Raw genomic sequence first — 27,016 nt, 5'->3', positions numbered from 1 at the left:
TATTATGCAAATTATAAATGTTCGCATGAAGAAGCAACTAAAAATTTATGTGTAATTCCATTACCCAAAGTTAGACTGATAGGTAAGTAAATACACACACACATGCATACATGGGCAGGTAAACATACATTTGGATTAGGATTGGAATATACTTTTGTGAAAATTTTAAATTGAGATATAATTCACATAACATAAAATTCACAATTTTAAAGTGTACAAAGCCACTGCATTTGGGTTCTTAACCCACTGTGCCACAGCAAGAACTCCCATTTTGTTTCGTGTACTTTTATTTATTTATTTATTTGTTTATTTATTTATTTTGCTTTTTAGGGCCACACCTGAGGTATATGGAGGGTCCCAGACTAGGGGTCGAATGGGAGCTGTAGCCTCTGGCTTACACCACAGCCACACCACCAGATCCAAGCTGGGTCTGCAACCTACACCACAGCTCACGGCAACGCTGGATGCTTAACCTGCTGAGTGAGGTCAGGGATTGAACCTGCAACCTTATGGACGCTGGCCAGATTCTTTTCCGCTGAGCCATGACGGGAACTCCTTGTCTCATTTATTTTTAATGTGCAAGAATGGAGCAGCTGCCAGGGCATCTTACGGCTTAGACTACTTATTTTGGAAAAAAATGAAAACTGAAGCTAAGCTGATGTTTAATCTTTCAAAAGTGGCCTTTTATTCTACTTGGGAGATATTAGTCCTTGTTAGTTTTTGTTTTGTTTTGTTTGTTTTTCCGCTCTTTGCTTTTTAGGGTGACACTCACGGCATGTGGAGGTTCCCAGGCTAGGGGTCAAATCAGAGCTACAGCTGCCGGCCTCCACCACAGCCACAGCAACATGGGATCCGAGCCGCCTCTGCAACCTACACCACAGCTCACGGCCATGCGGGATCCTTAACCCACTGAGCAAGGCCAGGGATCGAACCTGCAACCTCACGGTTCCTAGTCAGATTCAGTCCCTTTTATTTTTCCAGTCCCTTTTATTTTTATGTATTTATTTGGAAAAGAAATATACTCATCTAGGTCAAAATTCAAGAGGTACCAAAGAGTAGCCAGGGAAGAAATCTCCCCCGCAACCCTGTCCAGCAGTACCCAGTTCCCCTCTCTGTTACCAGTTTCCTCCATCCCAACACCATCCTCCATCCATTCATCCAACAGACATTTTCAAGGCCCCTGATCTGTGTGAAGACAAACAGGTACAGTCATTCAGAGAGATTCGAATCCCACCCCTACCCCCAAGAGCCCGTGGGCTTGGCCGACCACTTGGTCAAGCCTCAGTTTCCTCATCTGTGGAATGGGGATAATGATAAGTACCTGGTGCATCACTGAAAGGATGCATCTAATGTACCTGGCAGAGGCCTGGGTGCTGTGGATACCACTGTGAAGCTAGATGGCATCTATCCTCAAGAGCTCTCTTCAAGCACCCCTCTCAGGTCTGCCACTTGCTGCCGCCTTATTGGGTTCCCCTCTTGGGATCAGCCTATTTCTCCGGGATCTTGCACGTCCTCCCTCCCACTGGAAGGGGGCCCATCCACAAGGCCAGGCCCTGCAGACAACCATGCGGTGCAATCCTGGGGCTTTCCACGGCCTCATACAAGCCACAGGAATTTTTAACTAAATCCTCAAACATCGTCTTCACCCGTATTATCATGTCAGATGCTGTGAAGACATTTACACTTTGATCTCAGTGTTACGGGTGGCAGACGTTCAGCCACGGGGAAGCAGAGATAAACACTGAAGTCACTCACCTTATGCGGGTTGTCATAGTTCTGTTCTTCTTGAAGAAAAATAGTCACTGAACTCTGAAAATACTGGCCAACATCTTCCCTATGAGCTATGCCATCTACCTGCAGAGAAGAGCAAGTTTTCAGTTTGAAAATACCTATATCCAGGAGTTCCCGTCGTGGCACAGTGGTTAACGACTCCAACTAGGAACCATGAGGTTGCGAGTTCGATCCCTGGCCTTGCTCAGTGGGTTAAGGATCCAGCATTGCTGTGAGCTGTGGTGTGGGTTGAAGATGTGGCTCGGATCTGGCATTGTTGTGGCTCTGATGTAGGCCAGTGGCTATAGTTCCGATTAGACCCCTAGCCTGGGAACCTCCATATGCCGTGGGAGCGGCCCTAGAAAAGGCAAAAAGACAAAAAAAAGAAAAGAAAAGAAAAGAAAATACCTATATCCAGACGTGGGTTTATTTTTTAACAAGGCGTTCTCAGTGTGCTACTGGACACACAAGGAAATCACACTTGGGGGAGGGGACCTTCTGAGGGTAGACGGTTCTTTGGGGAGACCAAGGGAGCTGGTGTATTTGGGGGAGGAGCAACCTGGAGGCCAGTCTCTCTCTCTCCATTTCTGCCTATGGTTCCTTCTGCCACTAGGGAGCTGCTTGAAGTGACAAGGCTGTCCCCACATCACCCCACCTCAAGAGGAAGCTGGGAACTTTCTCCATCCACCCCCCAGCTAGGTCTGTCTGCCAGCCCCATGTGTGGAGGCACAGGCAGCCAGGCCAGGGCGGGACCACGCTACCTCCCTCCTCTCCAGGGACAGTATGATGTGCTTTATCTGGGTCTTGGGAAGCAGCTCCACTAAGAACTGGGGTCTTGGAGTTCCTAATGTGGCACCGTGGAAACAATCCGACAAGTATCCATGAGGATGTGGGTTCATTCCCTGGCCTTGCTCAGTGGGTTAAGGATCCAGCATTGCCGTGAGCTCTGGTTAGGTCATGGACATGGCTTGGATCCCGTGTTGCTGTGGCTGTGGTGTAGCCTGGCGGCTACAGCTCCGATTCGACCCCTAGCCTGGGAACCTCCATATGCTGCAGGTGCCGCCCTAAAAAGCAAAACAAAACAAAACAAAACCCTCAGTAAATGGCATTGGGGCAACCGGCTACCTATCTGGGGGAAAAAAATCACTGTACTCTTCACTTTAAATTCAAATAAATTTCTAAAAGAATAAAAATATAATGTTTTTCTAAGTACAGTGTACCAAAATAAAAAGCACATAGAAGCACACCTCATTTTAATGCACTTCACTGTATTGTGCTTTGCAAATACTGCATATTTTAACAGATGGAAGGTTTGTGACAACCTTGCACCGAGCCAGTCTTTTGGCGCTGTTTTGCCAACTTCATGTTTCTGTGTTGCATTTTGGCAACTCTCACAATATCGCTAACTCTTTCCTTATTGTTATATTTGGTATGGGGATCTGTGATCAGTGACCTTTGATGAGATTACTATGACTCACTAAGGGCTCATGGTTAGCATTTTTAATAATAAACTGTCTTTTTTTTTTTTTTTTTTTTGTCTTTTTAGGGCCATACATGTAGTATCTATGGAGGTTCCCAAGCTAGGGGTGGAATCAGAGCTGTAGCTCAACCACACCATAGCCACAGCAACGGCAGATCCGAGCCATGTCTGTGACCTATACCACAGCTCATGGCAACACCGGATCCTTAACCCACTGAGCGAGGCCAGGGATCGAACCTGCATCCTCATGGAGGTTCGTCAGATTCATTTCTGCTGAGCCATGACAGGAACTCCGCAATAAATTATTTTTAAATTAAGACATGTACTTTTTTAGACATAACACTATTGCACACGTAATAGACTACAGTATAGTATAAATGTAACTTTTATGTGCGCTGGGAAATCAAAACACTCATTCGACCAGCTTTATTGCGATATTCGCTTTATTGTGGTGGCCTGGACCCAAAGCACAATATCTCTGAGGTATGCCTGCAATATTTCTATAATCTTATGTTAGAGTCATTAAAGAATGAGAAGATTTCTTGCCTTTGGGACACTTCTCAAACTGTCAAGTGAATTTATCCTTTCCAGGGATGTAAACTGGTCCAAGGTTTTATAATAAAAATTTGGAGAGAAGCCCCAGTTTTCACAGGAGCAACATAAGAGGGAGGTTTCTTGTGATGAGCAAAACTCAAAGCTCTTAGCCAGAGAAGGTGAGTTTTCAAAAGATAATCACATATCCAGGTTTTGTTCAATTTGAGTGTTAGGGAGGTCGTTTGGGGGGGCTTCCTAGCTCTTTCCCTGAGGAACAGCAGTAATCACATATCCAGGTTTTGTTCAATTTGAGTGTTAGGGAGGTCGTTTGGGGGCGCTTCCTAGCTCTTTCCCTGAGGAACAGCAGTTATTTTTGACAAGATCAAGACCCATGTAAGGGGCAAGTCCTTGACTTCACCTACTGGGCAGACAAGTAAGACCACAGGGACATTCATACTCTGACTCTGGGACCTTGCCACCCTGCCGACAGGAAGATCTGTCATCCCCGAAGATGTCAGGTCCTCCAGTGCTGCTCGGATATGTCCTGAATCTGTCCTCCTGGGGCTCCTCCAGCTGCCTGCTGCGGAAGCAGAAGTACTGACAGTCCCTCAGGGACCAAAGCCTCAACCCCTGCAGCCCTCTGCCCCATCCCAGCTCCCACCCTCAGCCTTTGTTTGATGCCTCCAGCCTTGTAGCCCCCACATCCGAGGTGACCCAGCTCCCTGGCTCTGCAGGCCATGGTGCAAGTGCAGCTCTAGTCACAGCAGAGCTCCAGCAGAGCCTGGAAAACACAGCGCCCAGGGTGCTAAGGCCTGATTTCTGCCACCGTGGAGAGCAGCACCCCCTCAGGGGTCCTTTAAATGGCGGGGGGGGAAGGCTGCCTCCACAGCTGTCCAGGGCATCCAGGAAAAGCACTAGCACCCCTCACCCACCCGGCAGCACAGCCTTTCCTGTTTACATACAACCAAGCCCCCCTGGGCCCACCCCTGGTGCCAGCCAGCTTGGGCAGGCAGAGATGGGAATGAGCACCTGCCTGGGAGGACTCAAGAGTCCCATCACGGGCACAGAAACGCCCATGTGACCGCAGGCTGGGGGTTTCTCTCTGGACTCCTCCCAGTCCTCGCGAAGTTTATTCTCCCCTTAGCCACTCGCCTCCCAAATCCATTCTCCTCATTCCCTGCCCTGCTCGGCCATGGTTCCAGCAGTGGCTGCTTTCTTAGGTTAAAGGTACTATTGAGGAGATCCCGTCATGGTGCAGTGGTTGACATATCCGACTAGGAACCATGAGGTTGCGGGTTCGATCCCTGGCCTTGCTCAGTGGGTTAAGGATCTCACGTTGCTGTGAGCTGTGGTGTAGGTCACAGACGCGGCTCAGATCCCATGTTGCTGTGGCTCTGGCGTGGGCCGGCGGCTACAGCTCCAATTAGACCCCTAGCCTGGGAACCTCCATATGCCGCAGTAGTGGCCCTAGAAAAGACAAAAAGACCGAAAAAAAAAAAGTACTATTGAAATACCCCTCTTGGGGTTCCCATTGGGGCCCAGCAATAATGAACCCAACTAGTATCAATGAGGACACAGGTTCGATACCTGGCCTTCTCAGTGGGTTAAGGATCTTGTGTTGCCATGAGCTGTGGTGTGGGTCACAGACACAGCTTGGATCCCATGTTGCTGCGGCTGTGGTGTAGGACGGCAGCTGCAGCTCTGGTATGACCCCTAGCCTGGGATTTCCCATATGCCACAGGTGCAGCCCTAAAAAGCAGAAAGAAAGAAGGAAAGAAAGAAGGGGGGGGAGGAAAGAAGGAAGGAAAGAAAGAAAGAAAGAAAGAAAGAAAGAAAGAGAGAGAGAGAGAGAGAGAGAGAGAGAAAGAAAGAAAGAAAGAAAGAAAGAAAGAAAGAAAGAAAGAAAGAAAGAAAGAAAGAAAGAAAAGAAAAGAAAAGAAAAGAAAAGAAAAGAAAAGAAAAGAAAAGAAAAGAAAAGGAGGAAGAGAGAGAGAGAGAGGAGGGAGAGAGGAAGGAAAGCTATTAATTCCCTTATTGTGTGAACAGTCCCCTCACCAAATTCTCCCAGTTAAACCCTCCGATGTGCCTTGAACTTCACTCCAATGGCTCCTCCCCCAGGATGCTTCAGGCATCCTAGGGCAAACAAGTGACTCCCCAAAATGAGGAAACCGACCATCCTATCCGTAGAACAGGTAAAGGCTGAGCCACATTTAATCTGATTTAGAAAAATGTAGCATTTCTCGCACGTCCATGTCACAGAGCAAATCCACAGGGAGCCGAGGCTGGACCTCTGCGAGCGGTCGTGCTCCCTGTCGCTTCCCCACCAGGCTTCTCCCACCTTCATCGCTCTGGAAAGAGGATTTAGGTGCACACTATTTATCACCTTGACTAAAGCTCCCTCTTCGGCTTCACCTCCAGGGGCAGAATCAGTGAAGGTCTGAGCCCCAGGTGCTCGGAGAGGAGCCTGGCTCCTGATGCAGATCTCAGGTTGCTCCTTAATTCCACAGGTGCCAGACTGCTTTGGTTACAAAGGGAGACGCTGATCAGATGTAACCTCAAGTGGAGTAAAACCTTTGGATTCTGCCCTCCTTTCTCTCTCTCTTTCTCTTTTTCTTTTCTTTTTTTCTTTTGGCCACCCTGCTGCATATGGAGTTCCCAGGCCAGGGATAAAGTCGGATCCTTAACCCACTGTACCGGTTGGGAATCGAACCTGCATCCCAGTGCTCCGTAGACACTGCGGATCCCGTTGTGCCACAGAGGGAACTCCACTCTGCTTTCTCTGTAAGTTGTGTTTTAATGACTTGATATCTCTTTTGGATAAGCTATAACCCACAAAACACTGTGCTAGAGAGAGCGAAAAATGACCCATGGACTTACTGCCATGAGCCAGCGTGGACTCAGGAAATGGTTATGGCTGCTGCCTAAGCATTGCCAAGAAAAGATGGCTAAACATCAGTAATTTTTTTAAAAAAACCATGCTTTCTGGACAAAGCTTTTCAACTGATGACAGGCTTACAGCTAAACAACTTAATCAAGAAATTAAAAATATTTAATTACTGAGTCTGGCAGTGTGTTTTGTAAATAACATTAGCCTGGCGGTCTCATCCAGAAATAATATTGTCTAAATTTAGATGTTTTATGCTTTATTTGGATATTTTAATGATTGTGGTAGGTGACTGCTAACACCTGTTTTAATTTTTTCCATATTAAAAAAAAATAAAGCTGGGTCCCTACCTCACACCATAATAAATTCTGGATGGATTAGAAGTAAAAATATACACATACACCAACACATACAAAAGTTCATAAAATACTAGGGGGGAAAAGTGACGTTTATTTAATCTCAGGAGGTGAAGAGATAGATCTTTCTAAAAATGACACCAAAGCTAGAAACCATTTTTAAAAAATAGGACGGATTTGATTATATAAAAGTTTGAGACTTCCACGTGGTAGTCACATATATTTAAAAGTCAAAGCAGAAACAAAGAAACAGCATTTGGACAAGTGAGAAGCAAAAGCTAACATCCCCAATATACAAATAACTCTTAGAAATCGATTAGGAGTGAAAGAACACTCCAGAAGGAAAATGAGCAATGAATATGAGGAGGAAATTGACCAAGTTTGCAAATGGCCAGTGACCTCGTGCGAGGATGATCAACCTCACTGGCAGCCGAGAGAAGACTTAAAAAAGAAGAAAAAAAAAAAAAAAAGGTGTTCCCTTGTGGCTCAGTGGGTTCAAGTATCCAGCATTGTCACTGCAGTGCTCGAGTCACTGCTATGACTCGGATTCAATCCAAGGCCCAGGAACTTCCATATGCTGCAGACTCTGCAAAAAAAAAAAAAAGAGAGAGAGAGAGAAAATCGCACATACCACCACCATAACAAAACGCTTGGGATGGCCTTTCGTCACTCATTAGATGAACAAGGGTGAGAACGACTGTAACACCCAGTGTTAGCGGGGCTTCTCAAAAGGGCTTCTCACCCTGTGGGTGGGAAGGGTGTAAGCATGTCTTTTCTTTTTTTGGTCTTTTTAGGGCCATTCCTGTGGCATATGGAGGTTCCCAGGCCAGGGGTCCAATTGGAGCTGTTGCTGCTGACCTACGCCAGAGCCACAGCAACACCAGATCCAAGTTGCATCTGTGGTCTACACCACAGCTCACGGCAACACCAGATCCTTAACCCACTGAGCAAGGCCAGGGATCGAACCCAAAACCTCATGGTTCCTAGTTGGATTTGTTAACCACTGCGCCACGACGGGAACTCCAAGACGGGTATAAGTATGTACAAAGTATGTTCTCTTCATGGAGAACAGTTGGTCAATATGCATCAGAAACCTTTTGAAAAGGTGGTGCTCCTGTTGCCCCTGATCTGACCTTGAGGCAAGGGACACAGTCTCCTTTAGCTACAGACACAGAACACGGACCAGCTCCTCCTAACTCCCTCAGCAGAGCAAAGGCCAGGCTCTCGGAAGGTGCCAGCGACTGGACGGCAAGCACAGCACAGACGGCAGAAGAATGGCCACTGCAGGCCCAGCCCAGGGTCGCTCACTGGAAGCACCTGCTTCCATGTGGCCAAGGGCAGTCACAGGGGTGGGGTCAGTCACCCCTCCCTCCAGTACTGGCCCAGGCCTCTCCTTACGGCAAAGCCAGTCCGCGGGGACCCAACCATCAGCTCCAGAGAGGAGACATTCTTATACAACCCTCCCCATTCCTCACCTCCTGCCCAGGAAATCCTGAGCACTTCAGGGGCAGCTCCTCTCCCACCTACTGGGATGGGCTCTGGTTCTCTGGCCCCATAAAGATAACACAACACAGGAGTTCCTGCTGTGGCTCAGTGGGTTATGAACCCAAGTAGCATCCACAAGGACTCAGGTTCCATCCCTGGCCTTGTCCAGTGGGTTAAGGATCCAGCGTTGCCATGAGTTGTGGTGTAGGTTGAAGATGTGGCTCGGATCTGGCGTGGCTGTGGCTGTGGTGTAGGCCGGCAGCTGCAGCTCCAATGTGAGCCCTTGCCTGGAAACCTCCATATACTGTGGGTGTAGCCCTAAGAAGCAAAAAAAGCAAAAAAGAGAAAAAAAGAATTATCTGGCTCACCTTATCTTCACACGAAAAATCTTGACCCATGAACTTAGTGATGCATACAGATTACATATAATCAGGTAGGGAAAACTCTATTTTCATTTTTTTAAGTTAGAATAAAATAAAAACCTTCATAATTTTTTTTTAGCATCGCAATGCTTGGAGCCCGCTTGGGGGACTGTGACTCGGGGAAGCTGACGCCCCCACCGCACCCTGGGTTGGAAGGGGCCAAATTGCTTTCCATGGAAAGTTCAGCTGCCCTCAGGTCCTTGCCTGGGTTCCACTGGCTTCAATAGGATGGAACCCCAAGACTGAATGCCTACTAGCTGAGCACCTTCTGCAGTACAGGAAAGACACTTCTCCTTGCCAGCTGCAGAGAAGAAAAGCCCCTTGGAGTTCTCTGAAGGGTCTGAGTTGGGTCCCATGCCCATCCCACCGAATCAATCGTAGAGCCAAGGGGAGGCAGCCTGATGTAGGCAACTGTTGTTCTTCCGTTTCCACCACCCCTTTCCCTCCTCCTCTTGGTGATAGTAATCAAATTTCCTTTGAAGACTCTTTCTTCCCTCCTTTTGCAGGGTTCTGTTGGGGCTGTCAATTTCCAGACTCCACCTCTTTTTTTTTTTTAATTACTCAATGAATTTACGACATTTATAGTTGTTCCATGATCATCACAATCCGATTTTATAGGCTGTCCATGCCACATCACACCCCGCCTCTTGACTGCAGAGATGGGCCCTGGAACTAAAATTGGCCAATCCATGAAAAACCATTTTTTTTTTCCTGGCCGCAGTGATTGGGGATGCAAGTCAAACAGGACCAGAGAGTCCGTCTGTACCATTCTGTCCAGATGAGGGAGGAAGATACCCTTCATGTCGCCATCCCCCAGCACGTGGAGAACGGGCCCTGCAGGCAGAGGAGATACGTGGGGGAGAATGAGAGGGACTTGGCATCGTTTGAGTCGCTGTACGTGGCCGTGATTAGCTGATAGCTGCCCTCCCTGACCTCCCAGCTATGCAAACAAGGAAGTCCCTTACCGCTTGAGCTGTGTTTCTATCATCGGCCAATTCAGGGGCCACGTGCTCATGTCTGGGATCAAAGGGATAGGTCCCTGAGATGGGGAGACCCCAATAAAACCACAGGGTTGGCGTGGAGGGAGATTCCTCCAAAGAAGGGGGTGCTGCAGAGGGACGCAGCAAACAAGGATGGCCAAGCAAGAACGGAAATTTCATTTATCAAATAAGCGGAGGGGAGTTCCTGTCGTGGCGCAGTGGTTAACGAATCCAACTAGGAACCATGAGGTTGCGGGTTCGGTCCCTGCCCTTGCTCAGTGGGTTAATGATCCGGTGTTGCCGTGAGCTGTGGTGTAGGTTGCAGACGCGGCTCGGATCCCGCGTTGCTGTGGCTCTGGCGTAGGCCGATGGCTACAGCTCCAATTGGACCCTTAGCCTGTGAACCTCCATGTGCCGCGGGAGCGGCCCAAGAAATAGCAAAAAAAAAAAAAAAAATAAGCAGAGGGTTTAACATTCCTGGTAGTCCATCACCGATCACTTGCCATAAAATAAATATCACATCGAAAATGAATTTAATAAAGTTGCAAATATTAAACTTTATGTCCTATAGAGAATGGTCCTCTTTCCAAGTGCTCGTGAAATAATTATAAAAATAAAATATATTCAGGTACAAAGAAAATCGCAGCAAAGTTCAAATCTTAGAAATATTACAAGTTCTATTCTCTGACCACAATGCAATAAAATGAAAAATCCATGAGAAACATTCAAATGAAAATAAAATACAACTAATTAAAATTTAATTTTATAAAAGTTTATAATGTAATAATAGTATTTATAAGGGAAAGCAACTGTTCAGGATTTTTTTTTTTTTTTTTTTTTTTTTTTTGCTGCACCTGGGGCACATGGAAGTTCCTGGGCCAGGGATCAAATCTGAGACACAGCTGTGACCTCCACCAGAGCTGCCGCAATGTTGGATCCTTAACCCACGGTGATAAGCCAGGGATCAAACCCATGTCGCAGAGACAATGCCAGATGCTTACCCCACTATGGGAACTCCCGGGAATTTTTTAATGTTAAGTCAAAGCCAGGGAAATATCTGCCAGTCTATAGAACATACAGGGCAGTTGTCAAAACTGTTTGTTAGAGCAGATGTGGACACATTTATTTGCATTTAATATATAACAAATAATGTGAAATAAAATGATGAAAGAAATAAGTATCCCCATATTCGCATGGGAAAGGGATAATAATGACGTGTGAATAGCAAATCCTTATGCATACCATTTACCACAGAACCTTCCAGACAAGTCAAAGTTAAATACACACAAGGATACACGTATACAACCCTTCGAAAAAATAAACCCACCACAGAAGCATAGAAAAGTGTTTGCTCATCCAATCTACTGAGACACTGGTGACAGGGCAAAGCCTGGGTTTCCACTCAACCAGACCTGAGTTTCGGTCCCATCTGAGGTGTTTACTCAAATACTTAACATTTCTGAGCTCAGTTTCCTAGCTATATGATGCAGATAAAGATACCCAATTTACAAGAGTCAAAGCCACTTTGCAGTCTACAATTCAGACTGTCTAGTGAACTTCCTCAGGCTGGGGGCTAGGGTGGTAGGGGGGCATCTTCCAGAACAGATGCCCCTGGGGTGAAAGATCTGAGTCCAGTAACCAGACACGCACGTAGTTAAAAGTATGGGAGGCTATGAGAATATAATACACTTTAAAAATTTATAAACATCACTACATACACATAAAGAAAAGCAATGGAGTGAAGGAGCACTTCATGATAAATATGAACAATGGTATCAAAAATATTTATGAAACTCATAAAAATAAGAAAGCCCTTAAGAATTAGAAGGAGACAACTTAAGGCAACTCTGAGGGTCTCTGGCAAACACAAAGATACATCATTGGAGTTCCCATTGTGGCACCACAGAAACAAATCCGACTAGGAACCAGGAGGTTGCAGGTTCGATTCTTGGCCTCGCTCAGTGGGTTAAGGATCCGGCATTGACATGAGCTGTGGTGTAGGTGGCAGATGTGGCTCGGATCTGGTGTTGCTGTGGCTGGTGTAGGCCGGCAGCTATAGCTCCACTTGGACCCCTAACCTGGGAACCTCCACATGCCATGTGTGGCCCTAAAAAGACGAAAAAAAAAAAGAAAGAAAGAAAAAGAAAAAGATGCAGCATTAGCAGAGGAGTTGGAAAAAAGTAAGCTAAATATATACCAGCTCATACCCATCGGCCCAGAGAGGATCCAGAGCTGCTAAACCACCGCGTGTTCACGTCGTCACAGCTTTCAAGCAGCAACGCTTCTGATGGAAGGAAGAAAGAGAAAAAGAGCGGAAGAGAAGGAGGGAAAGAAAAAAGGGAGGGAGGGAGAGAGGGAGGGAGAAAAGAGAAAAACGCTATCTGTAGGGAGATGTTTTTACCTGTAGGATCCATAAGCACACAACACGTAAAAACCAGCCCACATCCTGACTGGAAACTGTTACTAGTGCAGACTACTTAGATTTATGGGAAAGGTTCTACGAAAGCACACGGCATTAAAAAATCGCTCACACGATATTAAGTGCACAGTCGATTCTATTTGCCGGAGGATATGAAAGCCTAGGAGAGTAGGAGGAGGTCATGCGCTCTTGGTGGAGGTATTTCTGCATTTGCTGTTAGTTTGACATTTCTGTTCATCTTGCACTGTATCGTTGGGTAAATATTCTGGTTGTTGTTTTTTTTTTTAAGCTTTTTTTTTTTTTTTTTTGTCTTTTTGCCTTTTCTAGGGCCACTCCCATGGCATATGGAGGTTCCCAGGCTAGGGGTCTAATCGGAGCTGTGATTGCCAGCCTACACCAGAGCCAGAGCCACAGCAACTCAGGATCCGAGCCCCATCTGCAACCTACACCACAGCTCACGGCAACGCCGGATCCGTAACCCACTGAGCAAGGCCAGGGATCGAACCTGCAACCTCATGGTTCCTAGTAGGATTCGTTAACCACTGAGCCATGACGGGGACTCCAAAAAGGACTGATTTTTAAATGAACGTTCATCTTTCCACCCAAATAAGCTCGACGTTGCCCAGGTCCTCTCTGGGCTGGATGCTTAGCTCTCAGCCCGAGATTCCCAAGCAAGTGAGAGCAGGTGTACGACGGGCAGAGGCCGAGCAGGGCCAGCAGCAGGGGCTCCTCCTGCAGGACACAGCTGCCTGAGGGCTCCTGGCCTGGCCAGGCCTGGGGAGCGTCTTATCGCATGAGCTCATGTGAAAGCCCCAGACCTCCAGGTCTCCAGTGAACACTTGCCATTCCTTTCCTGTCACCACCCAGCTCTGCCCTTATGCCCGTGAGCTCATTGCTGCTGGGCAAGTCCTCCTGAGGTCAGATAACCGCCAGGGGCAGTTCCTCTCCCAGGCCCCTGCCCCTGCCCCGCACCCCCACGAGACACAGGGCTGTCCCCACTCCCACTCCAGTTCTGCACAGAACAAAGAATCGTGTGAGCTCAGCCGAAGTCCTGGAGGTGAACAGGCTTTCCCACCCCAGCCCTGCCCCCGTCGTGGCCCCGCCTCGTCCCAGGCACTGCTCAGCCTCTGACCAGGCAGCCCCCCCCCCGCCCACGTCTGAGCCACTGTCTTGTTTCTGTCTCAGTCCCAGACTCTGAGGCAGCTCTGGGCCCAGCAGCCCCCCAGCCGGGTACCAACCAGAGGAGATGGTGGGAGAAGGGAGTCAGAAGCTGGGAGGATCCCCCAGAAAAGGAGGCTCTGGCCCCTGCCCCTCCTGCCACTGGCCCTGCCACTGGCCACTTTGCCCTGGCAGCCTTGGCCCCGGAGGGCTGGTGAGGGAGCGTTTCTCCAGGTGGGTCAAAGCTGGTTCATTCATGGATTCATCCTGTGCCAGGCCCTCCCCAGCTCCCCCACCCTCTGCTGGGAATCCAGGGTGGTCCTAGGGTCTCCCCAGCCTGCCTCTTTTCCTGTGGCTCCCTGCCTGCACTTTGAGAGCTGGATCCCAGCTCACCTCCGATGCTAGATGGCTCCAGCCCCAGACCCCCTAATCCACATGGCCCCTGGCCCCAGGCTACGTTCCTGAAGCTAGATCTCTCCGTCTCCCCAAAACCTCATGACCCCAAAGTTCCCAATCCAGCCGGCCCCATCCTTTTCAGACCTCCCAGAAATTAAATAGGAAAGAATGAGCAGAGGAGACAGTACAGTCCCAGAGACGTGGCCGCTGACAGATACAACAAAGGCCCCAGAACTCCACGCGCCCCCACCCCGTGAACAGCCCCGGGGGGCGGAGGAGCCGTGTCCCTGTCTCTGCCAAGCGGCTCACCATGTTCCCACGGGAGCCGCGGCGCAGCGTGGAGACAGCTGTTCCTCTCAGCAGATGTTGTCTCGGGGAGCAGGGGCGCGCTCCCAGCCCAATCCCCATGACTCACTGGAGCCCGGCCAGCTCCCCACTAGGCCCGAGCCGCTGGCCGAGCCCCACATGTGGCTGAGGACAGATCGGACACCCATCTGCAAAGCGGGGCAGCTGGTGGCCTGGCCAGCATCTTCCTTTTGCCAGGACAGAGGTTGTGTCTGTCCCTGCTGCCCCCCTGAGGCCAGGTGCAGCGCTGGCCCTTGGTCTCTGCACATTTATTGAGCACCCATTTGTGTGGCAGGCAGTGTGCAGGGGCTGCTGAGACAGACACAGGAGTGCCCTGAGAAGCGGACAGAGGGAGACAGGTGTCAGGGCTGTGGAGCCCTGAGGCTGGGCCCCCACCGCTGCATCTGAGGAGAGGCCCACCCGTGGGAATCATCCAGCCCAGGAAGAGACTTAGCGCTCAGCAGAGTCATCACAACCAGAAGAGTGCCAGCCCAGCCCACATGACTTCAGGCCCTGGCCAGGCCCTTCTGCCAGGAACCAGCCTGTCCTGGAAGGTCTCCTGCCCCCACAGGGCTCAGGAAGAGTCCCCAGGGTCTCATACCCTTGACCAAGAGCCTCCCCTCCTGGTAGGTTCTCGTGGAACCCGCCTGGCCATGCCACCCCCGTCTGACACCTGCTCCGATGCCCTGTGGGCCGCACAGATGAAAACTCAAGGGGCAAAGAGCAGGTGGCATATGTCCCCAGTCCCGGTGGGGACCAGCACTGGGGCAGTGGCACTAGGATATCCTACATATGGTGCTTAATCCCTCTGAGTCAAGACGCCTCGGGGTAAAAGGAAGGGGCAGGACTCCACCACGTGGGCTCCTCTATCACCTGGCACCCCGTCGCCCAGCCCAGCACACAGACGCCCAGCCCCCCACCCCACTCTCCTGGCTCAGCCACCACCCAGCTTTCTGGACTTGCTCATAACGCATCACTCACCACGCCGTGTTTCTCTTCGCTCTGTGAAGCCTTTTCTGCTTGAGAAACACATTTGGATCTAATGGGGTAAGAAGGTGCTGAAGTTAGAAATATTTGCTTAATTTAGTAATATGTCTGAGCACATGTCACATTCATTTTACCGAAGCTGACTCTCCCCCACCAGGCTTGAGCTGGGGTCAGGAACCATCTAATTATATTCAATCAGTATGGGATTTTTAACCATCTCATAAAATAATTTAAAACATGGCTTTTCAAGACCATAGGGCCCAGGCAGCCTGGAAGCAATGATCAAACGCTGTCCTGACAATTTGCTTTCTATTTCCAAAGGACAACCACTCCTAGTTGTGCTTCTCTGTGTGCTGTTCCCTTTGCCCATCTATCCATCACTGCAGGTGCAGGAAGAAGGCCAAGGCCCCCAGATGTCCTTCCGTCAGGAGCTGGGGCGCGGGGGGTGGGCAGCAGGGCTGTGGCTGCCCGGTTAACCCAGCAATGAAACATTGGAGAGGTCAAGCAGTGGGCACTGGGGCCTAGGTAACTCTGGGCATCGTTCAGGGTGCCCATATGTAAGCATGGGTGAAGTAGACAAGGAATTTATTAAATGGCTATTGGGTAGGAGACCAGGCTTGGGAACCACCCATCTAGGATCAACCAAGATGCAGAATGTGTCTGGTGAGGTCCTCAGGGCCGCCCTCGCCACGGACATTCATGATAACACTGTCCATGACAACCCTGGCAGAGGACAGCGGAGGCTACCACACTGCCACTGTGCCCTAGGAACTGTTCTTGCAGCGTGCCCAAGAGCGTTCTGCATGGCCCTGGCTTCTCTGAAGCAATAGCTCCTCATTTAAAACCTAGGGCTGGGAGTTCCCCTTGTGGCTCAGCAGGTTACAAACTCAACTGGTATCCATGAGGCTGCGGGTTCAATCCCTGGCCTCACTCAGTGGGTTAAGGATCTGGCATTGCCATGAACTGTGGTGTAGGTCTCAGGGGCAGCTAGGATCTGGCATTGCCATGGCTGTGGCGCAGGCTGGCAGCTGCAGCTCTGATCGGACCCCTGGCTTGGGAACTTGCATATGCTGTGGGTGTGGCCCTAAAAAAAAGAAGAAAATAAATAAAATAAAATAAAATCTAGGGCTGGCCCCTCTTCCTGGGGGACTCCAGGTCACATACCAGTGTGGTCTGCAGGGGTGGATGGACAGGCAAGCATTGGGCAGCTCAGCTTCTGCAGTGGGCTGAGAAGCCGGGCAGCAAAAACCCACTGATGTGTGTCCACCACACCAGAGATCGTCTCCCCGGCTTACCATCTCCAAGGACCCCAAGACCCCAGATCAGCTGCTCGATCAAAGTCCTAAACCCTGCTAACCTCTAACCCGGGGCCTCCTCTCTTAAACTCTCTCACCCACAAAGCAAAGCAGGCCACTATTTGTAGGGAAGGACCCTTCTTCTTGCCCAGGCTGCACAGAGACCTGGGGATCTTGCCAGGCCATCTAGGAGAAAAGGTTTGCTGTGTGTGATGCTGTGTATTGGGCCTAGAAACAATTCACAGAGGCACAGGGGTGGTTTTCAAACAATTTATGGGCTTTGGGCTTAAAAGCGTTTTCTAATCCCTGTGGAGACCAGATTGCAAAAAAGTATGTTCCTCCAGCCCTCGTTAGCAGCTGGCTTGGTCATGACCCTCTCTTGCTAGTGTTTTCTGGTCATTCTCATTTTAGAAATTGACTGCTCACCAGAAAGTAATTGGTGATCACACACTCCTGGGGCAGAAATCTGCAGAGGCGTGGCGCGGAAAACTGAGAGATGTGGCTCCTTGAGCGGCCCGGTGGCCCTGGGTCCTGGCAGGCCCATCCTACGATGCTTAGTGGGAAGGCGCGATGCTGAGACGCTTCTGGAAGATACATGGAGCCCCCTCTCCACAGGGAGAAGCCCCCTTCCTTGAAGACTGTGGCCTCCCACAAAAGCTGAAACCCCGACTCTAAGACCAGACAATAGGCAGCCACTTCCGGGGGACACGCCAAGAAGGTGGGCTTCCGCACCGCCGGGACCCCCCGGGCAGCACGGAGTAGCTCCCTGTTTGGAAAAAATTCCAAAGACCAGGATTTTGCTAGAAGCCCAGCCAAGACGAGCTCGGTTCCCCGGTTCCCCGGGGCGGGGGCGCGGAGCCTGGCAGCGGATCCACACCCTCTGCAAACATCTGGTGCACGCACCCCGCTGAGGTCGGATCTGAACCGATTTCTGCTGGGAGGTCCCCTCCCTCACTACCCTGCTCACTTTCTCAGGCTTTAGGCTTCAGTTTCCCCTCCCTCACCTGCCTATCGAGAGCCACGTAGCGCACAGTGTTCTTTCCAGGAAACTGAGCCTGTCTGTAGCGCCTATATGTCATTTATTTTTCAAAAGAGGGGGAAAAAAAAAAAAAAGCAGGGGGTGGGGGGGAGGGATAAACTCTGACGTCATGGGCCTGCGTAGGACGGGGGGGGTTGGAGGCCATCTGCAGCAGGTGCTGGCAGGGCCCCTGGGAAAGGAGAAGAAGGGCAGCTGGCTCGTCAGGTGGGGGTGTCCTGGGGTCAGACAAAGACCTCATGGCATGATGAGGTTAAGCTTCTCTGGAATTTCTGGCCCAGGAAGGATGGATGATGTTTCCCTGGCCGCTGGCTCCTCTCCTAAAGGCCGGCATCACAGGTGCAGCAGGATCCTTGGAAGACGTACCAAGCTCACGGTGACCTGGTCAAGCCATGGCCTCTGTGTCCTCAGAGGGTCCCCATCACCAGCTGATCTGGGGAGCCCGAGGGGTGCGGGGCCCTCCCACCCGGGGAGGGTGAGTTGTGCAGAAACATCGAGATCCCTCTTCTGCCCCAGCTGCTTCCTCCTACCTTTGTCTGGGACTCAGAAACCTCTTATCGGGCCTCCTGACTCATCTGCCCCCCGTCCAGGAGCCAAGGAAGGCTTTTTCCCCAAATACAGGTGGTGAAACTAAAGGCCTCAAGCCGTGATGGGACTTGGCGAGGGTCCCGCTGCAATTTCCCTGCCCGGCCTCCATGAGATCTGCTCACCGCCTGTTCAGTGTCCTCTCTGGGAAGTTATGCAGCTGGAAGGGGGCCCCTGGGATGAAATAATTGCAGAGAAAACAGATGGGCGGCGAGCAACCCTCCCCTCCTCTGTGCTCTGAAGAATCCGCCTGTTTCTCCCCAGGGCCAGGAGGGGGCACTGTTATACAGGGAGCGGGTTCCCATTGCCCAGGGAAGGAGCTGGACAGTCCTGCTGTAGTCACCCCTTCCCAGGCCTCCTAATGCCTTTATGCACCCCTTTTTCACCTCATCAAGGCCCACGCTCATCTCTACAGGGTCCTGGTAATGAACTGAACATCGACTGTCCCCCGGGAGGGCCTGTCTGTGGTGGCACAAGGGTCTTACCTTGCCCAGGTGGAGGAGGGGAGAAAGGGCAGAGGGGCCTGCCGGAATGGAGCGTTTTCTCTCCCCATCCCTACCTTTCGGAGGTCCAGGAGGGAAAAGAGGGTCCCGGCCAGGCAGCTCTCTGATGCCCGGAGCTTGGCACCCTTCAGCCTGGCTCTGACATCTCCCACTCCCTCCCTGCATCCCCCACCCATCCCCAAATGCTCACTCCCCTCAGCCTCATTTTTCAAGCCACCCCCTCTCGCTTGCTTGCCTATCCCACCCCCAAGAGCGCAATAGGCTCCCCCCCTTGGAGACAAGCCCCTCCCCTTCTTTATCCCATCTACGTACGGGCCTCCAGAACCTACTGGCCTCTCTAGCAAGCCTGCCTCCTCCGGGCAGTCCTACCTGAGGGTACCCCCCCTCCCCACTTCTTTCCCTGGGTCTGACTACCCCCCTTTATTCTCTAACTGCTCCCCTCTAAGCCTGGATGCGTTCTTCCATCTGCTCAAAGGGAGTCGCTCCAGTTGGCATCTGGTTTCCCTCCTCTTATCCTTCTCACCTCCTGTGGCCCGGGTCCCCTTCCCTGGATCCGCACAGGCTTCTCCTTCCCCAGGAAGCCTGCCCTGCAGGCCCAAGCTGAGGGAGCTGCCCTCCCTCCCTGCCAAAGCTAGTGTCTGTGGCCTGGGGCCTGGCGATGGGGGAGAAGGGGCGGGGGGGTGGGTCTTCCCTGCTGGGCCTGGAACGCCATCAGCTGCACTGCTGCTCAGTGAATACTTCCGAAAGCAGTAGATCGATAAGCGACAAATGACAAGATTCCCCACAGAACTGCCAGGTTCCAGAGGCCCAGGGGCCTTTTCTCTCTCCTTCTCCCACTGAGCATCTGAGAAAGTGCCACAAACAGCTCAGGTTCAGAGGCTCGGTGGGTGCAACTTTCCCAGGCCAGGCCCCCGAGGCCGGAGCAAGAAGGAGCAGATCTTGTGAGGGAGAAGCAGAAAGAAGTGACCTGCTTCCCTGGTCTAGGCCCAGGGGCGAGGCCAAGACTTCTCTGCAGCTCCCTGGGCAAGAAAACCAAGGGGAAGGGGAACGCTTCAGGGGCCAAGGCCAAGGCTGTGCTGACTGCCTCCTTCCATGCAGGTCCCTCCAAGGCCGCCCTCCCACTCTATCCACCTACCAAGCCCCAGCCAAGAGCAGGGATGCGAAGCCTCACACTGCACATAACCCTTCCAGGATCCAACTTGCCCCAAATCCATAGGCCAGTGGTCCGAAGTTGGGGGTATCACCAGAAGAGTCCTTGTCCCAAAAGAAGAACTAGAATCCAAGGTGTTAGACACACTCCGGTGGGGGTGGGGTGGAATCGGTTTATTATCTATTTAGCCTCAAAGCTCAAAGAGAGCGGAGACCTAGATGGTTACTGAGCTGTCACCAAGTACATCCAAGGGACACAGAAGACAGGAAAGCACCAGCCTACAGATATTCATATTCAGACAGAAAGAGGTGACCTTGGAGCGCTGGAAGCTTCCAACCTGTCCTTAATAAGGGGTTTCAGAGGATGGACTGTTGCTCCCTGGAAACCAGCCTAGAGCCTGGCTCAGGAGTCAATCTGCCTGGCTCTTTAAACCAGTGTAAATAAAGCGAGTCTCAAAAATAAAAATAAGCATATATATAAAGAAAAAGAGAATTTAAAAAAATGAAGCGAGTCTCAAAGAAGCCCAGATGGGCACTGTTTCTCTTCATCCAGTAGACAAAGAGGAGAGGGGACTTCCAATGCCCATCTGGAGAGCCCATCTTCTTCCCCTTCTTCTTCCTCTTCCTTTCTCCTCAAAGGAAAGAGTGGTGCCACTCGAAGGGGGTTACCATGGAGAGGCAATCGGGGTGGCTGCCTGGAGGTGGCGTGTCAACTCACCAACTCACAAAGGATGCCCTGTTGATTTCTGGATCCTCTTGGGGTTCAGGAAATCCAGCTGCCCCACATCCAGGCCTCAGGGGTACATTATTTCCTAAACAAACGGACCTGCAAGTGGTCCACAACAGTTTCCGGCTCCGAATGCCAGGGTGGGAAAGAAAGCAGATGGTTTTGCGTTTGGCCTCCAGGCTCTGGGCTCAGGCTCTGCTGTAAGATTGACCTCGTGGAACCTTCTTCTCCAGGCCCCTCTTGAGTCCAGTGGCCTTCCCCACCCCCACCGCCCCATGCAGCTTCCTTTCCCTGAAAAAGCTCCTCCAGGAGCCTCACACCCTCAGGGTCATCTTCACGCCTGGGGTCCACCAGCACCTCCCTGTTTGCTCTCCAGCTCAGAGGCAGCAGAATCACAGATTACTGCACCTCACCCAATTCTTAGGGTTCTTTGCCTCAGTGGCTTTTCCTGAAAGAGTCTTAAGAACCCCAGGGACGGAGAAGCCCTCGGCAAGGAGAGGGAGTCGTGAGCAGCAGGGATACTGGGGCAGGATCTGACAACTAGGACAGGGACCACTCTGAGCCCCCAAAACGCAAAGCCAGACTGGGCTCCAGACTGGCTTAAGTTCCCTCCCCACACCGTGCAGGTGCACCGGACACTGGAGGGAACGTCCTCCCGCTGCGAATCCTCGCGTAGGTTCAGACAAGGTCAGTTGCGCACCCCTCGGGGCAGACCAAAGCCATCTGCTGGGTCAGCTTTGGGGACGGCTGTGCGGCGGAAGCGGACTGAGGGGGAACTTAGAGCCTCAGCGGCGGGCACATGATGCTACTGCACACACGCTTGAGCACTCCTATCGCTTCTCGCTCCCAAACACACCGGCAGGCGAAAAGCGTGCTTTCTCCGGTGTAGGACTTGCGCTCCCCCCTGCGGCCCTGGGCAAACCTCGCTCTCTCTGCGCCTTCCTCCCGGACCTCTGGCCCCCATCTTTTGCTTCCCCGATCCAAGGCGTCGGTGGCGTCTGAACTACTGTCCCGGCCAGCAGGTGAAACGTGGAGCCGCAGCATCAGGCCTCGCGCCTGTCAGGTGCCCCGGGAAGAGTTTGGCAACAAGGCAGATCTGCGTGGATTTCGGGCTGTGCCAACTTTGTGGCTGTGTGACTTGGAGCAAGTGACTTAATTCCTCTGAGCCTATCTTTGCAGCTGCAAAGAAGGAAACTGATCCCCTCCAGGGAGAGCATGGGTGTTGTGGTCCAAGCTTGCGCGCAGGGCACCGGGCGCACCATCGCTTGGCAGGCCAGGGCGCGCGCTCCCTGCAATTGGAGTTCCCTTGTGCACGCCACTTTGCAGCTGGGAGAGCTGTTGGGAGAGAGCCCGCCGAGCCGCGGGATCCCTCCGGGGTGGGAAGAGGGTGGGGGCAGAGGGGGAGCCCCCGCGGCCCCCTCCCGGCCTTCGGCGCGCGTGCCATTGGCCCGGGCGGCCTTGTGGGCGGGAGGATGACATCAGCGGCAGGTTGGATTATAAAGGCGCGAGCGGAGCCACGGGCTCAGAGCGCACCCAGCCGGCGCCGCGCAGCACTGGGACTCGCGCCCGCACCGCAGCCCGGCCAGTCTGCTCCGCGCTCGCTTGCCAGTCTGCCCGCCGGCCCCGTGCACCTCTCTGCCGCCGATCTGCGCCCCTCCACCCCACAGGCACCATGCACCTCTCCCAGCTGCTGGCCTGCGCTCTGCTGCTCACGCTCCTCTCGCTCCGGCCCTCCGAAGCCAAGCCCGGAGCGCCGCCGAAGGTGGGTGCTGTCGCAGGGACGTCGGAACTGTGAGGGGCCGTGGCACGGCTGGGGGGGTCTAGGAGGGTGCGGCGCGCCAGAAGCAGCAGAGGGGCCAGGAAGGCGGCTCTCTCCCCAGATGTGCGCCGGTAAGAGCTGGGGCGCCTTCGAAGCCTGGGGAGAACGTCTGCAAACGCGCAGCCGCTGCCCCAGCGTGGTCAGCCGGGCAGGGGGCAGAGGAGAAGAGGGCGAGGGACTCCCTGAGGAAGGGGACAGCGGCGGCCGCGTGGCAGGTGGATGCAGGGCCCAACTATCCTGCACCTGTGGGGGAGCGCTCAGGGCTTGAAAGGGACAAACCGCGCCGGCGGGCGTGTCGCCCTGGAGCATCAGCGGCCCCACAAAGTCCCCCGCCCTGCCGTCGTGCGTCCCTTCACTTACCTGTTCTTTCCCCCTCGGACAGGTCCCTCGAACTCCGCCAGGGGAGGAGGTGGCCGAGCCCCAGGCTGCGGGCGGCGGTCAGAAGAAGGGCGACAAGACTCCTGGGGGCGGTGGCGCCAACCTCAAGGGCGACCGGTCTCGACTGCTCCGGGACCTGCGCGTGGACACCAAGTCTCGGGCGGCGTGGGCCCGCCTTCTGCACGAGCACCCCAACGCGCGCAAATACAAAGGAGGCAACAAGAAGGGTTTGTCCAAGGGCTGCTTCGGCCTCAAACTGGACCGGATCGGCTCCATGAGCGGCCTGGGATGTTAGTGCGGCGACCCCTGGCGGCGGTGAGTACCACCCAACCCTGGCCTCCGGGCGCTCTTGGCACACCCAGCTCCCCCGAGAAGGCCCCCAGAACCAAGCCTGAACCCCGTGCCGCAAGCCGGTCTCCCTCTGATCCCCAGACTTTGGGACCATTCCGCCTCCCAGCCGACCTTTGGAGGGGAGCCAACCGACTCCAGCACAAGACTGAGGGCGTGTGCCAGACATTTGTCCCAAGACCGTTTATCATTCCATTTCACAGATGGGGGAAATTGAGGGATAAAGTGGCCAGGTAATTTTGGCAAGGTCAGAAGCGGCTCAGCATGGATGAACGCACCTGGCTGCCTCTGGGGAAACAGGCAGCTTGGTGGAGTCCTGCCCATCCCAGGAACATAAGGCAGCCAGCAGCACTGGCCCCAGTTTGCCAGTTGGGGGGTCTTGAAGAGTGATCCTGGGCTGATGGGAGCAGAGGAGGAAGGGCAGACCCACAGGTCAAGGGTAAGTTTATCTGCCAGCCCCTGCATCTTGGTGCTGGGCAGTAAGTAGCCCAGTGGTCAGGACAGCTCCCTGGGTCTGTTGTCCCTGAAATGGGACCGACGCGGATCAAGATCCGTGCCCTCACGGTCGAGAGAATAGCCCTCTGTTGGCATCACGGAGGTGCATTCTGCCCCAGAACATTCTGGCTCTTGTCCCTTCTCTAAACCATGGCTGTGGGCAAACTGGTCTGTCCAGGGTCCTGACGCCTCTGCAGCCTGTGCGACTTCAGGATCCAACCTTAGTGTTTGTGGCACTACTTCAGGGCAAGGAAAAGGAACCTGAAACAAATCTCTTTTGGTCCCAAGTTCACACTCATCATGTCCCAAGTGGAGCCCCCACCCCCACCCCCCCGCCACACCAGGCCTGGGTTTCTGTCTTGGCCTTCTACCTCTCCGCCAAGCTGGCAACCCCTAGGCTACCCTGAGCCCCGGCTGGGTGCTACATCCTGGCCATGTCCTGCGACAAAAATCCTTCCCTCCGCTCCCCGCTGCTCTCCTTTCCTGCTGCCCATCGGTGTCCATGGAGAAGCAATGTCCCAACCTCTGAAACTGACGTTCAAGTGCTTTAGAATCTGACCCCCCTGGTTTCCAGGCTTCCTTGTCTGCTGACTTTCCCTGTTCCACAGCCTAGTTCTGTCCCAGTCCAGGCCAAGCTGCTCTCTCACCCCAGAAGCCTTATCAGTGTCCCTCTTTGAAGCTCCCCAGTGCCCTGCCTGAGCCTTTTTTTTTTTTTTTTTTACTATACAGAAAAGCTTTTCGCCTGAGCTCTAGTTGCTTGTGAACCCATTCACCTCCCCACATTAACTCATGAGCAGCTTAGAGGCCAGATGCTAGCCTAAGATGATCTGGAACCTGCAGCATGCCCAAAGGGGCTCTTAAAAATGTCGGTCAATGACCCGAAAAACCTGCCCACCCAGCTTAGGGACACTCCTAAGCATTTAGCTGATGCCCTTCCTCTCTGTAGCCAGACTCGACCAGGCCGGGTGCCCCTCCGCATTTCTGCAGAGGCTGCAAGAGGCTTCGTTTATCTGAGATCTTAAACTTGCCGTGACGCTGGCCCTTGCATCTCAGCCTTCTGAAGCCACCCTTGTGATGGGATTGTTCTGTCCTTTCCTGTCTCAACAATGAAGAGATGGAGCCACAGGCCTGAAGTTTTCACTTTGTGGTTTAAGCACCAAGTTCAAACTTGAGAACCCAAACACTTGGCATCCTCCGAGGTAGCAGGAGGTGAGCGGAGGAGGTCCCTGACAATGCCCGGCAGGCACCTCCCCATCGGCTCCCTCTTCTTGGATGTGGCTGACTGTGGGTACCAGGTGTTGGTGACAGGAGGTACCCGGCAGGAGGCATCCACGTTGCTGAGACTCCTCCTTGACCCTTTTGACCCGGGAAGTTTGTCAACCCCCTGGAGGTTCTCTGTTAGCGAAACACCCATCTCCAACACACTGATCCTTCTCAACCCCTCCCTCCCGGCCCCCGTGAGAAGGCAGAGCATCCTTCCTGTTGCCTGGAACCTCCTGATGGAGGTGCCCAGGGTAGCTCCCTGTCTGGGCTTAAAAGAGAAAGACAGCTTAGGGTTTTTGCCTTAATGAAAGCTCTTCCGAGGCGGTGGCCATTTCTCCACTCCGGAGTTGACGTCGGCTCTAGCCAGCCCTGATAATGACTGTCGCGGTGGTTATAGCCTTGATTATAAAATGCTAATGACAGAGATGAGGTGTGGCTGATGCCTGAAGGAACACCTTGCAGGGGTGGGGGAGAGGGGGCAGAGCAGGAACATCACGGACATCTGTCATCTGTTGAAACACATGGGACGGCCAGAGAAGGGGGTTGGGAGGGAGTTCAAGGCATTGAGGCTCAGCGTCCCTCTGCCCGTGCTGTGCTCTGGGAGGGCATCACACTGTCCCAGAAGGATGCCTTCCCCTGGCCCCCAGGCACCCACACGCCTATTGGTAGAGACGGGGTGTAGCCCTCATCCAAAGGCTCTGCTAGGGAGCTCCCGCTGTGGCTCAGCAAGTTATGAACCTGGCTAGTATCCAGGAGGATGCAGGTTGGATCCCTGGCCTTGCTCAGGGGGTTAAATGACCCAACATTGCCATGAGCTGTGGTGTAGGTCACAGATGCGGCTCCAATCCGGCATTGCTGTGGCTGGGGCATAGACCTGAAGCTGCAGCTCCGATTCCACCCCTATAGCCTGGGAACTTCCATATGCCGCAGGTGTGGCCCTCAAAAGCAAGGGAAAAAAAGGCTCTGCTAACCCTCGCCCCAGCAAACCCAGCATGACCACTCGTTTCTCCAGGCTCTGCTGTGAGACCCCTGCTCCTGAAAGGGACCCTCTGAGGTGAAGCCGGCTGGGGAGGGAGGTGCTATTTACTGAATGGCAGCTGTGACCCAGACGCTCTGCCCGTGCCCAGTGTGACCCACTGTTAAATCTTAAAGCCAGCCCGGGAGGTGGCTATTATCCCATTTTATGAGAAAGCGACACTCAAAGCTCTCCAGGGCCATCCGGGAAGGAAATGTCAGAATGGGAGCCCAGACCTCCTGACTCTTCAGATGCTTCTGTTGCCCTTCCCCTGTTCTGCCCCCAGATACGCAGAGCCGAGCCCAGCACCTGACTCAGGGTTTGTATTGTAGCGAAAAATGGAGGGGGTGGCATTTTTCCATTCCCTTTCTCTCACTGCGTCTCACTGCCAAGGGCAGGGCCTGTACTTAGACTGCGGGGGAGGAGGGCCGGCTGACTTTCTGGTTCCACCTGCGCTGGGGCAGGAAGTGCCAAGGACACAGCAGGGGAGGGACAAGGGCCTGGAGAGGGCCTGCGTGGACAGGCCCTTTTCCTCTCCAGGAAAGCCTTCTTCGGGGGCCTGTAGGGCAAAAGTGGAGGGGATGCACCTCATGCTATGACAGGAAAGGGAGGAAGCTTCTAGAACTGCCCTGCAGGCTGGGCTTTCTTAGCGAAGGGGCCAGAACTGAGTATCCCGTGACCCCTCTGTGTTTCAGGATTGGGCACCTGCTCCGTTTCGCTGAGGTCATCCTTGGTCACAGCCTCCCAGCATCTGGAAACACCTCCAACGCAATGTGGCTTTTACATTTCTTTTCTTTTCTTTTTTTTTTTTTCTTGGTACTGGGAATACACACCAGCTGTTTTATTATTATTTAGGGGGGGTATGACTTTATTGTTTGGGGTTTTTTTTTTTGAAAATGAAAAATAAAAAGTTATATATTATATATATATTATATACGTGAAACACACCTACACGACGTGATGACAAGGGACAGTTTTTAAGAGACTGACAAGACCAGCTGTAAAACATTGCTGTTTGTAAATTCATGTCATGCATAAATGTATTTATGTTGTAAAGCTATTTATATTGTTTATAAAGAGATATTTATAAAAATTTTATTTATGTAACTAAATGAAAGAAGTCAATCATTGTAATGTTTTTGTCTTAACTAGTTGGAAAATGTAAAAAAAAAAAGTCATTCCATGAA

At 52.4% G+C, this 27,016-nt stretch overlaps 2 protein-coding genes and 1 long non-coding RNA gene across 4 annotated transcripts; 1 reads left to right on the top strand and 2 right to left on the bottom strand.

The window, feature by feature from the left end:
• Window positions 1–1,755: 1,755 nt before the first annotated feature.
• Window positions 1,756–22,185, bottom strand: LOC146396198 (uncharacterized). The gene is made up of 6 exons (XM_084999114.1): window positions 22,045–22,185; window positions 21,368–21,567; window positions 19,159–19,287; window positions 16,938–17,277; window positions 15,211–15,268; window positions 1,756–1,854 (listed from the first exon to the last, which is right to left on the bottom strand). The coding sequence occupies exons 1-6, from the start codon at window positions 22,183–22,185 to the stop codon at window positions 1,835–1,837; spliced, it is 888 nt and encodes a 295-aa protein (XP_084855240.1). The 3' UTR covers window positions 1,756–1,834.
• Window positions 7,099–14,443, bottom strand: LOC146396199 (uncharacterized). The gene is made up of 2 exons (XR_014830245.1): window positions 14,194–14,443; window positions 7,099–9,765 (listed from the first exon to the last, which is right to left on the bottom strand). It is a non-coding gene; the product is annotated as an uncharacterized LOC146396199 (long non-coding RNA).
• On the top strand, window positions 22,037–27,016 carry NPPC (natriuretic peptide C). 2 transcript variants are annotated; one of them, XM_005672279.3, is made up of 3 exons: window positions 22,037–22,273; window positions 22,713–23,023; window positions 26,525–27,016. In XM_005672279.3, exons 1-2 carry the CDS (start codon window positions 22,184–22,186, stop codon window positions 23,001–23,003), a joined length of 381 nt encoding a protein of 126 aa, XP_005672336.1. In that variant the 5' UTR covers window positions 22,037–22,183; the 3' UTR covers window positions 23,004–23,023; window positions 26,525–27,016. The 2 variants fall into 2 exon arrangements, with proteins under 2 accessions (XP_005672336.1, NP_001008482.1); NM_001008482.1 differs by lacking the exon at window positions 26,525–27,016 and having other exon boundaries at window positions 22,184–22,273; window positions 22,713–23,003.

The sequence above is a fragment of the Sus scrofa genome, chromosome 15, assembly GCF_054392235.1.
Source record: "Sus scrofa isolate SSC_HxYL_T2T_F1_AM1 chromosome 15, Sscrofa_HxYL_maternal_Yorkshire_Landrace_v2.0, whole genome shotgun sequence".
In the NCBI taxonomy this organism is placed as follows: Eukaryota; Metazoa; Chordata; class Mammalia; order Artiodactyla; family Suidae; genus Sus; species Sus scrofa.
Note: the sequence above shows the minus strand (reverse complement) of the source record. Positions and strands in the feature narration are given on the sequence as shown.